The 17,784-nt window shown below is 39.3% G+C and overlaps 1 protein-coding gene across 8 annotated transcripts in view; it reads right to left on the reverse strand.

Moving 5' to 3' along the window:
• ARHGAP15 (Rho GTPase activating protein 15) overlaps positions 1-17,784 on the reverse strand; it is a 339,175-nt gene that overhangs the window by 12,758 nt on the left and 308,633 nt on the right. For 6 of the 8 annotated variants that reach the window (XM_071746444.1, XM_071746439.1, XM_071746442.1 and 3 more), the window contains one exon: positions 11,297-11,402. The exons of 1 other annotated variant lie outside the window; for it this stretch is intronic. In XM_071746444.1, coding sequence (XP_071602545.1) covers positions 11,297-11,402 — 106 coding nt within the window. Of the gene's footprint in view, positions 1-4,353; positions 4,410-11,296; positions 11,403-17,784 lie in introns of all 8 variants that reach the window. One more of the 8 variants, XM_071746446.1, reaches the window with a different exon arrangement.

A 17,784-nucleotide genomic window follows, 5' to 3' on the forward strand; every position in this document is an offset into this window, starting at 1 on the left:
GGCCCCCAGAGAAAACTAAATTCAGGGCATCGTCTTGTGGGTTTTGCATGGATCTTCTGCAGATGTCTGGTTATAAATGAATTTACAAACTGGGAAACTGCCTCCTTAGGAAGCAAATATTGTAGTTTCAGGATGTAAAGCTGTATAAATGTCATTTAATCAGAAGAGTAGCCTGTAAACCTGTTAGTGGGTAACATAGAAAGGTTAAGCACTTCCTCACCATAGTGGTCAGGTGGGATTCAGAACATTATATTCATTCATGATTATATTCATCAAAGGCTGAAATTTCTCCTGCACTGGAAATCTCAAGGCTGACACTGAGCCCATAGGAACTGCAATGGCTTCCACAGGGCAGATGCTCTGAAGGAATAGAAAGCTCATTCTTTTGATGACATTTTTGTGAGACAGTTACCCAGATGTGTAAACAAGATGGTTATCCTAGGAGGGGGTCCTAAGTGGCCTGCTCCTACTATTGCCACAGCTCTACTGAAAACCCTTTCTGGACTGAAAGGTTGAGCATGGATGAAATGATGTACACAGTAAATTCTACCTACTGGAAAGCTTCCCTACAGTGCAGGGTGGTCCCAAATGCTGTACTCTAATGGGGTCTCCAAGATTGCTGATAGTGTTGAGTGAAGGCTTGGACTTGGCAGTGGGGATGACAGTGATGAGGGAAGTGGGAGCAGTTTCAGGGCAGATGAAGTGCTATCCTGAGGTGCCTTGGTGAGGCCAAGTTGAGTGCTGACACTGAGAATTTTTGCTCTTTGTCCACGAAGGTACTAGGGGACCTACAGGAGACAGATTGGTGGGATCTATTAAAAAATATAGGGAACTTTTCTGAATTCCCTTTTCTTGGCTCATCTCCATGGCAAGGGGTCTTCTTTCAGAAGACCACAGCAAAGCTCTGAAGAGGATGTGGCAATGCCATCCAACAGAAGGCTCAGATGGGTGTAGAAACCCTCAGAGTAAGGGAGGTAACCAGTTGAATCTTGGTGACCAAGGGAGGAGGCAAGTTGTCATATGCTTGGCTGGAGTTTGCCACTCCACAGATTTATGATTTTACATTGCACCATCATGCATAATGTACGAAAAGATAAATATTTTCCATTCAGCAACATCTTGCTGCGTTTTCATCTAGCTCTATAATTTTAATTATAAAGTGAACATAACCTGTATCAAATTATGATTTTGTTAACATATTGAACGAGGACAAGAAAAATAAATACCAGATTTTATACTGTACAGGCACATGAAGGTATAGTAAAAAAATCTGGTTTCCTTGACCACATTGTCATAATATGCATATATAACTGCTTATTGAATCCAGGCTATGTAGACAACAGAAAGAACACTGGCTCCATACCATCACAATGCATGCCCACAACAAAGAGGAGGAAAGAACAGGCTCTTTCATTGTGTGTTTTTAAGTATTACCAACATAAGGGCTAAAAACATTACCTCTGTCTGAAGTGTATCTATACATCCATGCATAAGTTATTAACTGGGCTCCCTGAGCACAGTTTCTGAAAATATTAATATATTCAAATTGTATTCCAGCTACTGCAAAAACAGTAGATCAGACAAATGTATTAAAATCTCTTCAGACAAAAGGAGTCATGTTATTTATAAATTCTTTCTCCCTCCCCCTTCTTTACTGGAACACAAACCTTCATTGTATATAATATCTGAGAACGCAAGATGATCCTGAGATGTCAAACTGTGGCTTAAAGTTTGAATGTAATCATAAAACAGTGCCTCTAATGCTTGCCATAAACAAATTGTCACTGGCATTATGTAACTTAGACTATTCACAAAGTATAAAAGATGGGAAGAATAAAAGGTGGCTGCCAAGCAATATGGGCCAAATCTGAAGGTTGTGCCAAACTGTGCTAGAGGACTGGAAATGCAAACCCAGAGTGGGATTTGGATTCCAGCTCCTCACTGCTCGGGCTGCTCCTGTGGCTTAATTGAGAGAGAGATAAAGGCTATTAATTTATATTTTTATTATTTTTTAGTTTGCCGATTTAGATTTCAAAGCAGCAACCAGTGGTTCTGCAGCGTCTTCCATTCACACTTTCTGGGAGTTGGGAAAGTATAATGAAAGTTCCCAGCTTGAAGCAGGACTATTTTTTTATTTGTGGAGTGGCCTTCAAGAATGGAAAGAAGCATAGTCAGATTATTCCAGCAATACAGCCTGAAGGGGGAAAAGCACTGCCCTCAGATCTGATGACCTTGAGTTTTTCATGTTATCCATGTGGGGGTAGAGCCTCATTGGGCTGAGACCCTCCTCTTTGCTTGAACTCTTTAGAGAAGCTGGTTCATGATGGAAGACCATATATCAAGGCAGAAGGCCTTGTCTGTGAACAACTAATTATTTATTGATACTATCCTTTAGTCTGGGCTTCAGGAGTAATGTATATCTGGTAATATACGCACTGCACAGATTTAAGTTGCAGGTAATAGTTGAGTTAAGGTCCTTTGGTTAAGGTCCTTCATAACAGACAACAACCAAACTAAGCGGTTGTCCACCCTCCTTTCTCTCCCCTCCTTCCTTTTAAAAGTAAAATGACATTTTTTTCACAGCCTGAAATGATTGTTCAAGCAGAGATACTGGTTTAACTCATTATGAATTATTAGTGGAAAAGTGGGTCTCAGAAGTATGTTACATCTGAAATATTTTTCGTCACTTGAACATGTGCCGTCCAGAACTGGCCCTATTCTACCAGGCACTGGGAACAAACACTTTGCATTCACAGATGCTCCTAATTTGGTGTGGTTTGGAGTGTAATTTAGATCAAACGTATCCATGTAAATGAGTCAGGGTTTCTTAATTAGGTGCTTCTAAAGAAAAAACTTGGACCACATCAGTAGGTGTGGGTGTGGTGCCCAGAGTACTGGAATCTTTCTTATAGATGAAGCTGAGTTTTGTGCAGGCATAGTGTAGGTTTTTCTTTCCCCCATTTTTTTCCTGGTTTTTTTCCCCCCTTTTTTTTTTTTTTTTTCCCCTTCTGAAGCACAATAATAAATCTGCAGATGGCATAGACATAAAGACGCTACTTCAGAGGAGCTGTCTAAAACACTGTCTCTTTGGCAAATGCCTTAAAGTAGGTCATTCTGCTGTGATTTAGGTTTATATTTCATTGCCAGCTTTTTGTTCCTATTACAAGTAGGGTGCATTCCAGTCCACAGATTTGCTCTTCATTTTTTTCCCGGTTGTTTTTTTGTTTTTTTTTCACAATTTGTAGATTTTCATAAGAAAATGGCCAGTACCCTGTCAGAGGTACTAATCATGCACTTGACCACAAAAAGAGATGCATGAAGGTGATAACCTGCAAATGTTGGCATATAAAATACCATTCTCTGGATGAAAAAAAAAATGTATTGATTCTCTTAACATGGTGATTGAAATGATTGTTGCATCTCTTGCAATGTGTGAAAAATGTTTTGAGCTACTATCAGTTCAGAAGTGTCCAGGAGCAGGAGTAACCAGTGCTCTGGTTGCTCAGGTATTTGCTTTTTCTTCTCATGTATTTGTCAGAAAAAAACATGTATTTCATAGCTTGTAAAGAAAAATAAAAATCATCAAGGTCTGTTTTCCCATCAAAGTGCTGGGGGATTTACATGCTGAACTCCCCCTAGCCTTAATGAATTACCTGCATAAATTCCCTTTCAATCGATAGTAGAATAGATCCTATTGTGTTATATTAATTATTTTGCACAGAACGCTGACATTCTGGCATTAAAGCCTTTTTTGTTTTGGTTTGGTTTTAAGTTCCAATGAATATCTTAAGAAACTTGAAGGCTATTATTCATTTTACAGCCTTATTCTGTGAAAAATCCTGTATCTTTAGTCAAGAAAAATGAAAAGGATTGCAATTTACCCTTTGATGACCTGGTCCTGAACATTAATGCATTAGGCCCCAGTCTCCCAAAATAGCCAACAAAAAAGAAGGAAAGGGGGGTGGGGGGAGAGGGGAAAAAAAAAAAAAAGCCCTTTTGTAACGAATTGAGCATTCTTAATTTTCACCAACAGAAAAACATTTGAGCTGAAAAGAACGCTAACCCCAAGCAATATTAAGAGGTTACAAAATCACATAAATTAACTCCACCAGTGATATTTTACTCGAGCTTATGCGAGTGCAAACCAGAAGCAGGACTCTCACATGGTCTTGATTAACCAAAGAGTACTTAGCAGTAACTGGCCTTCCCTGAGATGTGCTGGCCATATGCACATGCATGCCCACAGCCTATGGATGAGCCTTCAAAGGAGTAGGGAAGCTTGGGGCTCAGGAAACAAAGGGGAGAGTGGAAGTGAGAATGTGTTCTCCATGTCATCGTGGGCAAGAGCCTTACCCTCCTCATTCCTCACTTTCTCCATCTACACAACCAGGATAATAAAACTTACTGACCTGAAAAAGGAAGTTAAGAGATTTAATTAATGTTTGAAAAGCTTTTTTGAGATCGTTTGATATTGAGTAATGTGGGGTGAACAATGGGAGCTCTTTGAAACAGGGGCTCTATCTATCCATATTTGTGTACTGTACCTAAGCACAATGGGGCCCTACAGCCACAGAGTCAACCGTATCATAAATATTTAAATTAAAACTATGTTAATTATTTTTATTGTTCTGTTATTTGCTGATACACCAGTTCAGTACATTTTGAAGCTTGGTAGCATTGAAAAGTACCAGGCGTAATTATTGGTCTGATTGTTATGAAAATCAGAGTTTATACTTTTAGATAAGGTCATGGAAATAGGAAGTATATGGAAACACAGGTAAAAATGTGGGTTTAATTAGTTGTTATTCTTCTCTTTAAAAACACTGAGCTGGAAGGTATTCTTTAGGGAAGGGATGAACTTTGCAAACTCTTATTCTGCAAAAGGAAGGCCTACTGCCCCCTCCCCAAATTGAATAACATAAAAATGCATAAAATGCTCCTAGAAGACTACATTTTTTTCCTTCCCCCCCCCCCCCTTTAATTAAAATCTACCATTACTCCTGCACACAGTTGCACCTGGTGCACATTTTCCTGTGTCCACTGACTGAAGAGGGGAGAGTTTTGTTTCAATGTGGACTTCAGAGAAACAGGTTTAACTCCTTTCCTCCCCCCCCAAAACAAGCCCCAGAAAGCTATGGTAAGCAGGACAACTGCTGGCATTGCTCCAGCTCCCTTCTAAAACTCTTCTATAGCTAAAGCAGAGAAAAGAACATGTGCAAGAGCACACACCTCAATATACATTTGCCCTTCAAGCTACAAAGTGATTAATTCACTTCATTTAAATCTTAAAGTGGTAGGCAGGGATTCCTAAGTCTCTGACCAGTCACCTACTCACCCTCCTGGTACAAGAAGATATTTCTCCTCCTCACATTTCCCATAGCTGCTCCCCAAGCTTGTAGGTGTAAGGCTAAACTTTTCTCCCCATTGCTGTCCTTGTGGCTGAAGAGCAAGAGCTGCTCAGGAGTTGCCTGATTGTAAAAAATTCAGGAAAAAATTTCAGCAAACAGCCTTAGCCATGCCTTCAATTAAGGGCTTCTGTGCATTCCTGAATCTGGGCATTTTTTCCTGAAGCAAAATCGAAGTGCCCGTCCCACACTTTGGGTTATAGGTCTCCCACAGTTTCTCTGAAGTTTCCCAAATAGAAAAGCATTGTATTTTACTTCCATTCTGAGGGTTGTTTTTTCCTTTCAGTAACTTTTTTCTTTTTTTTCTTCTTTTTTTTTTTATTCATAAAAACCTTGTACAATTCTTAATAGGATCTGTTCTTCTACTGTGAGAAAAAAGGGTTCTCCTGAGCCTAGATTTAAAATGTAAGCCTGCCTGAAACTGCTGATATGACACATAGTTTAGTAAGTGAAAATCACATATGTTTGCTACATCTTTCCTCCACAACTTTAAAAAAAAAAAAAAAAAAAAAGTTTGCAGACATCCCCTACTTAGTGTTACTAGATGCCATACTTAAACTTTATTTTCTGATTTCCCCTCAGGATTCTGGGGTACTGCTGCTGGACTTGTCATCACATTGTCATCAAATCCTGCTGTGGGGGCTACTGTGGGCTTCTGTCTGTGCATGGCTTTTTCCTCTTTTTAAGAAAAAAAAGTCTTTTTAATAGGTAGAAATAAGTCTGTTTAGTTGTATGTAGTTTGCTGAACCTGTGCTCTTCACAATGTAAACGTCACACCATGCCAGGATGGGGATGTGGTTTTGGTTGGTCAAGGTTGGATGTTTTTCTTTGCTCCAGGGCTATGGACATGGGGGGAAGGCTATTTTTCAAAACAACTGAAGCATCAGTCTTATAATACTTGTGACTTGTGTTAGATACTATATTAATATCAGTGGGTTTGTTTTAGATAAAAAGTTCTGCTATGGATGAATAGCTTCTTTCCAGTGAAACTGATGCATGCAATTACTAGTGAGAATGAAAAATTTGGGCAGGGGAGGAAGGCAGTCAGAAAAGTAACCATCATTCTCTTTCTGAAAGAGCAGGAAGGCTGGATGGCATCTGAAAATGTCTCCAGGTGCTATGTGCAAGCAAAAAACCAGAGTATCTTGGATTCAAAGGTGAATCAAAAAGAATTGGCTTCTGCCTGGACCAGGCAGCCAGATAGGCCACAGTAACAGATCCACGTGATAAACCAAGAGGCAACTGCAGAGCTCCCCAGACAACTTGCCTGAAGTGCCTGCCAAGGAGGCAGATGCTGCTGCTGGAAGAATCTCTTCCACAGTTGGGCATCTGGGTTCAGTGCTTCCCATGTAAGGGAGAGAGATGGGAGCATCAGGCTGGCCCCCCTCTCCCCCTCTAATTATTTCAACATCCATGTTAGACTTTTGTAAATAACATGTATTATCCTGCCTTCGGTGGGGGATAATAAGCAAGGAAAGGGGTTTTGTCTGTCACATATCCCTTCGCAGGGGTGTCTACACGGATGGGTAAAGACAGACTGGAGCTTGGCTGCCCTGTGCTCCAGCCTGGTCAGATGTGAGACAGCGCGGGGCTGGGAGTTGCAGAGCTGCCTTGCGGTGGCACGGAGCAAAACCTAATAAGCAGAGCAGGCTGAGATTCATTAATTTAACATTAATAAGCACAGCTTATTAGCTCAGGCACAGTGCTGTATAATGCAGGCACAGAGCTTCTGGAGCAGAGCTGCAGCCACCCTCGCCAGCTCAGAGCACGCAGCCGGGTGCTGCTTCTCTCCCCAACTGCAGTTTGCATTAGGGAGGAAAGAGTGTTTTGCAGTCACTACAGAAGCTTCTGTGCAAAAAAAAAAAAAAAAAGATTAAAAAAAAAACCAACAAACCCAACCCAAACAACAAAAACCCTCCTGGTTTTCAGGTTGTATCATTGGCTTAGGCTGAATCTTTAAGATGTTTAAACTACTTGTGCCTCAGTTTCCCCAAGGGTATGTCTTGCTGCTCTACAATAAGGGCAGGTACTGATCATGAAATACGGTGGGATCCTGAAAGAGTGAAATGCTCCTTCTTCCTCTCTTGAATTACAGGTTTTTGAGTAAATTATTTGGCACAATGTTTTATCATATAGGGATTGGTTGCTCAGTTTGCATTTGTTCAGAGAGCCAGTACAAGGTTTATACATCATTTCCTGCCCTGTATATACCTGAAAAATAGGAGCAGAAAGGTCTGTCTCCTTTACCTGGTACCTGTGATTAGCTTACCCTGTTTAGGAGTAAAATTAAATTGTAAATAAGCAACAGGAAAGAGTGGAGTCTTGGACACCTAGGGCACTGTTTTCACATATGTATGGAACAGCAGTGTATGGACTAGAGATAGCAAACAAATATTCTCTAAACATGTTCCAGCAGAACAGGTTGTTTTCTGTAGCTCTTTTTTTTTTAGAAAAATCCTTACTCGGGTTGGGTTTTGCTGCTTTCTTTCATATGTAGAGTATATTTGTTTGATTTTCTCATCTTCAGGAAGACGTATGAAAAGTCTAATAGTAATTGTGCTGAATTATTTACAGTGTGAGTACTAATAAAAATTCTTAAGGTGTTAGACTGACAAGAGCAATGTGATTTGTCTGCTCAGCCTCATTTTGTGTCTCCTGCTTAGGACTAGCAGAACAAATTTCATTAAAAGATGAATAGAGGACATTGTTGGGCTTTCTTCCCCCATCACTGTAACCCCAAGCTTTACTTTTAGTCCACCTCCCATGGGCCACATATGCTGCAATGGGACTTCTTGCAACTCAGCTGTGTGGCACTGGTGTTAATCCCTGCTGCCAGGCCTTTTTTCCAGACTCATCATCATTTTGTCTGGGTTTGTAAAGAAGGACCCATCTGACGTGTATTTCATTTAGTTGAGTTTGATCTGGATCTACTCCTGCAGGCTGGAACACCACAGAATGAAACCATAGTGCAGCCTCATTGACATCAGTGTTTTAGGATAAAAATGGACTTCTGGATGAAGGTTGGATCTTTGCACTGAGTTCCTGCCTGCCAGGAAGACATAAGCTCTGTGTGCTCTACAGAAGTCCAGGTAGCCCTGTTCTCCTATTTGTTTGATAGAGAGGAAAGGAAGGGGTAGGAGAAAGAGGGCAACGTCACAGAAACAACCTCACCATGGCCCATCAGCTTCATCCCACTCAGGAACCCCTTGAAGCTCAAGTCAGCTTTGGGCAAGAACAGCCATGTCCACCAGCAAACACAGAAACTGCAGCAACATGCCTCAGACCAAAGCAACTGACTTATTTTTTAAAACTAATCAGAAACTTTGGGACTTTTTGCAATTTACACTGAGCAAACCCTGTGGCTAAAGAGGGTACCATAAGGTCTGCAGTGAGGCTGGCATACTGTGCACACTGGTACCCCTACTCTGAAGAGTATCCCTCTGGAAAATGGTAGATTTTTGTGGTTTGTAATATCTGCAAACCATTCTGGTTTCCTAGGTTACTTTAAAAAACCACATGTCACCTCTATTTGTATACCAGAAACATCACATTGTTATGTTCAGTGTATGTACATACTTTTATTCCCTTTTATGGAGCCACGAGGCCATTCTGACTGGCCACTGTCTTTCATGTTGACAAGTTCAAGAGTACATCCCAGTTTTTACCTGTGTTTTGGCTTTTTCAGTATCTATCCTACTGCTGCTTCCTTACCAAGGGAACAAGGTGTGTAGAATAGCCCTGTCCTTCCCTGAGGATGTGCTTGTGTGGCAGAGGGGGTTGACCTTGCTCAGAAGGACTCAGCACATTTCCCTTCCTTCCAGCCCTCCTATCACATCAGTGAGAGCTTTGCCATCCTTTCTGTGGTGACAGATAGTTAAAGGCATGGGTTTATTTAGATGGTAGTATAAATGTAGGGTTACTTTCAAGCCCAGTATTATCTACCTATGCGTTACAAAATGTTGGTATTTTCTTTTCTGTATTTTAGTGCAGGAGTTGTTTTGTTGTTTTGGGTTTTTTTTTTTAAATTTTATTTTCTTTTTTCCCAAAAGACACCAGTCTTGGTCCTGCCAGTTTTTCTACACATGCACAGCAGGAAACAATTGCTGTCCCGTACAGATTATGCTCTAAAATGCCAATTCAGGAAGTATTACCATCATTTTGTAAACAAGGAACCAAGGCACAGAGAGATTAAGTGATTTACCCAAGGTCACCCAGAACACTTGGTCAAAGCCAAGAACTGAACCCTTGTCTCCTGCGTCTCAATCAAGTGATTTAACCATGAGATCAAAGACTTATTGTGCGTACCTGATATCTCTCCCCTATGAGAGGGTAACAAAACTTTCTTCAGGTAGCATCAACGCCACAAATGGTATAGTAAATTTTGTATGTCTGTGCTGACAGCTTGTGCTGAGTGCACTTCTTGCACTCAGGATCTTCCCTGGAAATAATTTCCCATATTCCACCACTGACAGGCACAAATCCTTCTCTAGACAATCCTCTGAAGGAAAGAATGCACCCACATGGTACATCAGATGAATACATGGAAACCTGTTTTTCTACAAGGTTAGACTCATTTTATGGACTGTTTAAAATCCTTCCATGCTTAATGAAATGGCGACATTCCCACGACCGTGTGGACTTCATTTTGCAGTTTCAGCTGGAAGCTGCAAAGCAAGATAAAGGATCTACATCTCCTGTATGTATATGCCAGGAGAATGTGGCACAAATGGTCAGGATAAAGACATCATTCATTGTGAGCTCAGAGTAGGCTTTTATTTGGAGTCTTTATTACTCACTCACTGAGGTTATTATATCATTCCTGGGATGAAATACTCCACTGTGCCCAGGGCTTCCATGGGCCCCACATCCTACTGAGTCCTTTCAGTTTTAAGGGTAGTTTGGCTGAGAAGTGACTGCACAAAATGGTACCAGGTGGTCCCAACAGCAGGACAGCCATGACAGGAGGAACAAGATCTTGTCCTTTGTGTGCCTCTATCTTCAGGTCTGCCACTTCTGCCCAGCCATTTCTGCAAGTCCAACAGCTGCAGGGTGGGTTCTGAGTGAGCATGTGACCTATGTACATTTTTACTGCTAATGGTAAGAATCCCAAGAAGAAAACTCAAGATGAACATGAGAACCTTTGTTGACTTTGTGGGCTGATGGCTCCTGCAAACAGAGCTCAATGAGTGCAGAAACCACAGAGGAATGATAAAAAGGAGCCTCACAGTATCAATTTTCTGCCTCTGTGACATCTCATCAATGTTGGAAGAGAAAAGATGCACTTTCAAAAATCTCAGCATTTCGTAGAAGTTCTGTGGTGTCACAAGCTTTCTTGTGAGATACAAGAGCTCATAATGTTGGGTGTTTTGTTTTGGTGTTGGTTTTTTATTGTTGGGGGTTTTTTTTGGTTTTTTTTTTTTTTGTTTTTTGGGTTTTGTTGGGGTTTTTTTTGGGTTTTTTTTTTTGTGTGTGTGAGATTATTTCTATCATTGCCTGCCACACTGAATGAATTTGAATGCCAGGAATCTTGATGGTCATATTATGGTGACCAGGAGGTCTATTGTTGAAAAAGTTAAGCCAAACTGTACAAAGGCAATACTGAAAAATGTTGCTCTTGCTCAATTCAATATACCTGTAGCATAGTAATCCACATCTGGCTGACTGCATTGAAAGAAGCAATTGTTCTGCTTCCTAGTAGAGAAAAAAACTCATGCTTTTGCTTAGAGATACTGATTTCTTGATCATATACATGGATACCATGAATCATGCCTGGTTTTGCCAAAGCAAGTAATTGGCTTTGATATTTTGGATGTAATTTCCAATAGGACTTACACACCACACACCACTTCCTTTTAAAATTATTGGTCTGTTAGTACCACAGTTCTACTTACTTCTTTAGATGTCCAAAGAGGATTTTCATTGTCTCATAGTTTGGTCTAGGGAGTTTTTTTACTAGACTCCTTACGGATGTGATCCGATTGACGTTGTCCTGGATTTCTAAAGGGTGGAGAAAAACAAGAGGGGGGGGAAAAAAAAAAAGACCACTTGAGTGCCATAATAGGATTTACTTTGCCCAGTTCTGTACCTTGTATCTTAGTAAGAAAAAACATCATTAATATATGGTTGAAACTAGAATGTATCATGCCTTCTGACACCTTAATAGATAGCAAAAGTAATTGGCAAGGCTTATTCTCTCTTAATCTTAAGGAAATATTTTCTGGCTCACAGAATTATATTCTCTCATTTTTAATTTATTTTCTTAGTTTATTAGACATTCTTCTAAATGGAAGTATGTCCAGATAGCAAGGGACCCACATCCTAAGTGGAATTTCACTTTGGAATTTCATTTGTCCAGTGCTGCAGTTTCTTTGGTGGATGCACTTCCCAGGTATTCCTTGTCCTTTTTTTCTCATCATAATTTGTTCTGCTGTATTTTTGAATCTCTGTCCTTAACACCCCCTACCACGCCTTAAAATATAAAATTATTGGCTGTTATTTTTAGTCATGCTTTCTAATGGTCAATTATTTTGAGAAACTGTTCCAATGTAGCTTTTTTTTTTTAAAACCCGTAACATCTCACAACTGTAATTTCTTCAGGAAAAAAATTGCATTTCAAACTTACAATTAATAATAAATAATACAGTACCGAAGATTTTAAACTCTCTTTTGAGACGGTAAGAACATTGCTCCCCTTTTTGTTAAGCTATACCTTCCAGTTTTAGCATGATTCCTAGTTTCATGGGAAAGGTTTGACTGATATTTTCATCGATTTGTATAAGATGTTGCAACTAAAGCAAAGTCATGTACAACTGTGCTTTCATTTAGGAACAGATTAGATAAGGTGCCAGTAGGTCTGACGTAGGGAAAACATCTTGCATGTTACATGCCCTAGATAACCTGAGAATACTTTTCTGATCTTATCATCTATGATTTAATTATCACCTATCATTCTTCGTATATGTTCCTTTTTAATATTCATATTACCCTGGCACCCAGAGATCTCAATCAGGATTGCATCCCAGTTGTAGTAGGTGCTACACAAGCAGGCATGGTGATTATTGCCTTGATTCAAAAATTCCACAAAGAAAAAAAATTTCCTGCAGTCAAACCGAATTTATAAATTAAAATTGTTAGGGTGATATTTCTTCCTCAGCACCTATTATTAATTCCTGTTGAGATTAATGCTTCATACATACATACATACATACATACATAGATATATAGATATATATATACATAATAATTTGAACATTTATACAGATATGAAAGACAATTGCTCTAAGTAGTCAGAGCCTAGATACTATTTCCCAGTAAAAATCCCCACACTTCCACATTATAAGAAATGGCAATAGTGATAATGAAGTTACCCACAAGCAAAAAATACACTTTCTGTGTATTATACTATTTTTATCCTGGTTTGACCTGTACAGAGCCTTAACTTCTGAGCAGCACAAACTCCCCCGGTCTCACAGCACAGTCACCCCCTGATGTTTTCTGCCACAAGCTATGAGAACTATTTATGTTTTTCCTGTGGACTCTATGTCCAGTGGAAACACAACTGAAGTTACAAATGGAAATAATATGAAATTCACTGAAGGAAATTTGTTGTAGGGAGGGGGTACAAAAATTTGGGCTTTTCTTTTGTGCTGCTTGGTGTGTGTGCACTCCTTGATCTCAGCAGATAAGTTATATTTAGATTGGGGCTTCCCTGGCTGTACTGCAACTTATCAAATAAAGCTCCTCCACCAGTTTAATTTTAATTCTCTTTTCTCCTGAGAATTCTGTGGACTTGGGTTGAACTGAAACACCGAGGTAGGGGGAAGACTCAATGGAAGGAAACACTGTTTGCTCGTTGCAGAATATTTGCAAGGAAGTGTTGTACAGTAAAACTTTGTTGTGCTCTCCTGAAGGAAATGTCTCTGCTCTGTGTTGATTAACACAGCTACCAGCTTGGAAACCACCTTCCCTACAGAAACAGCTACTGTGCTTCCTCAGAAGGTGTATTTGAAGACAAACAAACTAAGAAGAGCTGTGTTAATTTACAAAGAAATTCCTTACTGAGAGAATGGCAAGGGTAGGACGCTTATTTTTAGGGTTTGCTATTCCCAGGTCATCACTGCTGATGCAGGGAAGAAGAGAGCTTTAGGTAGGCACTAAAACACCAAACCCCTAGAAATTTTACATCAAATTATCTTGTGAATTGGTCTGCTTATTAATTGTTACTCTATTGTAAAAGAACTAAAAACAGGCAACATGTGGTAACTTTAGTCAGCATTTCTGAACTCAGAATGATAAACACCTCTGCCTGGCTCTGGCATTTATCAGTACTGAGATATTATTACCACATAGAGTCACAGCATGGTTACTGTTATCATCAAAAAAAAAGAGGCAGCTAATCTTAATGGTTTGTAAAGCCGTTACCTGCACTGGTCTGACATTTATCATGATCATTTTACCACATGAGTCCTACATTGCAAAGGTATTTTATCTGGAAGGGACATCACTATGAATTATTATTTGCAGCTAGGTAGAAAATTGTATGTTGTAGATACCTTTTTCTCATTATAAATCACAGTCACATTTCACCATTCCCCACACAAAGCTGCTGAGCCCAGGCTTTTTGCCATAACACTTAGTCTCACTCCCTGTTATAGTTCCATGAAAATCTTAGGTACTCTTTCATTAAACTGGGTGATATTGGTGGTTTTTTTAAATGCTCTATACACGCTTGATTTTTCTCTAGTATAAGGGAATTTGTTTTTCCACTTGAGAAGCTGAAGAGGATAAACTGTTCATTTTTTTTATTAAAGCTTACTCTTGCTTCAGTTTTTGTGGCTGGGCTTGTCTTTACTCTTGACCTTGTTGATGGAATATTTAACAGATCAGATGCAAGATCTTATGTTTCATTTGCAATACCTATGGATTTGCTTGCTTTCTGTAAAGCCTTGAGTTCCACTTTCTGAGAAATTTTCCCCCTTTTGAGTCTTTGTCAGGGAAATTTAAAAAAAAAAATTTTTTTTTGAGGTTTTTTTCCTTTACCATGCTCAAATGGAGAGAGGAAATCTTTAAGTATATGTTTGTATAAATAGCTGTGGAGACGATATCCCTTTCCTAGTACTGTATGATGAAGCCTGGGAGTACAGGGTGCAAAGGAAGGAAAAATACCCTGAATAGCTGTTTAATTCTCCAGCTAAGTCTAGAAAACGAAGCAAAGCAATTCTGGTAAAATACAATAATATTATTTTTCATTATACACTTTCTACTGTGAAAAATTGTTGAAAAGCTGGGGAAAAAAATTCTCATTTTGGAAAGTTAGACTCTCTTTTTCTTCTGACGATTTCTGAAGGAAAAGAGTCATCATAGTCACATGTATCAAATAAAGAATGAGAGGGCAGTTAATCCATTTTGAATTGTTTGGGCAAAATACGGAAGATGTAGGTGACAATTTCAGCAGATCAGGACACTCCATAGTGAAGCTGGGCTTCCATGTAATATTTTCATAGAAAAAATATTTAGAAATTGAGTTACTGTCATTAAAGGCTGACTCCCTTTAATGGAGCACAACTGTGAAGAAGCTCTCTTGTTTACATTTAAATGAAGAATGCAGTGAAAAAAACTCACTTAATATTATATAAGCTCTTTTCTAAATGAGCTTTGGATAAACATTTAAGCACAGAAGAAAACATGACGTGTCTGTAACATTAACAGTGGCTGGATAAAAATGAATGAAGAAAGTAACCTTTAGCACTGGTCTCCATAAAGAATACTTAAGCAAATCCCACTGAATCTTTCTTTTAATCATTAATTTTAAATGGACATAGATGTTTACAACAAGCCACTTTGTTGCAGAACAGGAAGTCCAAGGTTTATCTCCAATAACTCACGTTTTCTAGGAAGGGATGTATGTCTCTAACCTGACATGCATTCATTATTTTGTAAGGTACTGGAGGCTGACCCATGACCCTTCTCAGACCTGCTGCATTATTCATGTCTGACTTACTTTGTGTAGTTTAACTATAGCACCAGGCTCCCTTTGCCAGGCATTGAGGTGCCTTGTGCATGTTTAATGTTAAATGGCATTTATGGCTCACATTAATGCCTAATTTTATCACAAGCCATGGTTTCTTTTTATGCTTCCGAGCCTCACAGCTGAACTGCTGAAAAAAAAAACCAACCCACCCCAGTGATTTATGATTCTGCATAAAATATCCAATTATTGATCTGCTACCTAATCTATGTTTTGCTGTTGTTGGGTTTTTTTAGGCAGGATTTTCTCTGATTTTCTTACATGGCTCTTGTCACCTTGTTTTGTTTTGGTATAGTTTTTTTTTTTTTATTTTTGGATAAGATTTCTGCTGTGGTTAAAACGTCACACACTGTTGCTACAGCAAAATCTGTCTGCCAAGAGTTTTTCCAACAATTCGTGACTGATTCAGCTGCTGAGAGAAAGACGGGTCCTGTCTAGGGCTTTTTTGGTTTGTTTATTTCATGGTGGTGTGGGTTTTTTTGTTGTTGTAGTTGTTTTTATCAGGGTTTTTTTTTTTTTATTGTTTCTCTCTTTTTTTTTTTTTTTTTTTTGAATCAGAAGGTGGATTTTTGAGTGCTAATGAAATTGTGAGACTTATGGTGCTGGCTAGAGCCAGCCGTAGTGTGGGCAGACGCTCTGTGAGCTTCCCCACTGTGCTGCTGTGCAAGCATCCCCGCTGTTCTGTTTGCTATAGTTTTAATGTCTGTGAAAAATTCCTGATGCAACTAAATTATGTTCTGCCCTCTTGTTTGTATAAATAAACACCCGACTTAGCCAATTCATCTTGCTCTTGCCCATTTTAGAAGCTTGCCCTGTCACACAATGCTTAACCCCAGTCCTTGATAGCTTTGGTGTTATCAGGGAATGAAAACTTGCTTAGAGAGTGCTCTGTTGGCTTGATTTTTTTTTTCCAGAGATGTCAACTGCTCGAAACTCGGCTTTTATTCAGTAAGTCCTCACATTCTGGAAGTCACGCTGCTAAAATACAGACAATTTCGTGTATAAACATATAGATAAATTATTTCTATCACTTTGAACATTGGGATATTTTAATGTTCCTGTATGCAACATAGAAGTCCCAATTTTAATCACTTGCAATGCACTACAGCAATTGTCTCATGCAAATACATTGTAAAATATTTGCTTGTTTGTTAAAAAAAAAATCTATAAGAAGCATTCAAACTAACTAATGTTTGCTATAAGGAAAATAACCAATTTGTGATCTGAATTGATTTTACTTTTTATTCATGCCTCAGAAATAGATGTTGCAAAAGAAAATGAGAATTGCGTGAAACGTCTCTGTATGGGCAATTGATAAATTCATCCTATGTGATATAAAGTGGAGTTTGCAATGAATATTCATACAACTTTTGCAATCCATTAGCAAGACCCAAGACAATGAGTTTGCAACTCAGTCCCCATTTAACAAAAATGTATGTGGAATTAATGAGAAAAAACAGCACTTACCAAAGTTAAACTTTAATGTATCAAACTCCAGGTGCCGGAGTTTGATATATAATATCATATCCAATATGGGAAAATAACCAATAATAGTAATTTTTTACATATTTGATGGGACTGATTATGCAATGTGCAACTCTAAATGGCTTATAGCACATTGTAGCATGGTTCCATCCCATTGGCTACAGTAGGGTGCAGGCAGATGGATGACAGTGACAAGGAGAGAAGTGCTTTTGCTTAGCCGTGCGTTAAGATGCCATCCAGAAGCTCTGTGCACTGCAGACACTTCATTAGGATGCCAGGATAATGGTAAACTACCACTCAGAGTGACACCCCATTTCCTGCTTACTGAGCTCTCCAACCTCGGCAGATGTCAACAATCTCACAGTGCTACAGAGCAGACCTAACTTTCCAGGCACTTTGACTCCAATTTTTTTCCCTTAACAGTGCCATACATTACATGCAATATGTAACAGCAAGTACCAAACAGAAAACAAAATTTGCTGCCCTAATTAGAACAAAGCAGCATCTGACTTAGGTACTGCATGCCCAGCGTACATACAACCAGTTAGGCAGCAGAAAAGAGGGATGATCTTTGTCAGTCCATTTTGGGGGTTAATTAGACTTAGGACTTTGATAGCTAATGGATAGCCTGAGCCCAACTGAAATAAATGGCTGTGCTTCGGTGCTAACTTCTACCAAGCCTCGGAAAAAAATACACAGAGCTCTTTTCCTGGTATTTCACACCCAGTTACAGCCTTGCGTGGGGTTTTCTGCACAGAAAGAGCAGACTTGAGCATCTGGACAGTGTGATATTTTCTCTGCAAATGCACAACTCGAGGCCCTAACACACCTCCCCAACAGCAGTTAAAGCCAGCAGAAAGACTGAGC

This window comes from Heliangelus exortis, chromosome 6 (assembly GCF_036169615.1).
Source record: "Heliangelus exortis chromosome 6, bHelExo1.hap1, whole genome shotgun sequence".
Lineage (NCBI taxonomy): Eukaryota > Metazoa > Chordata > Aves > Apodiformes > Trochilidae > Heliangelus > Heliangelus exortis.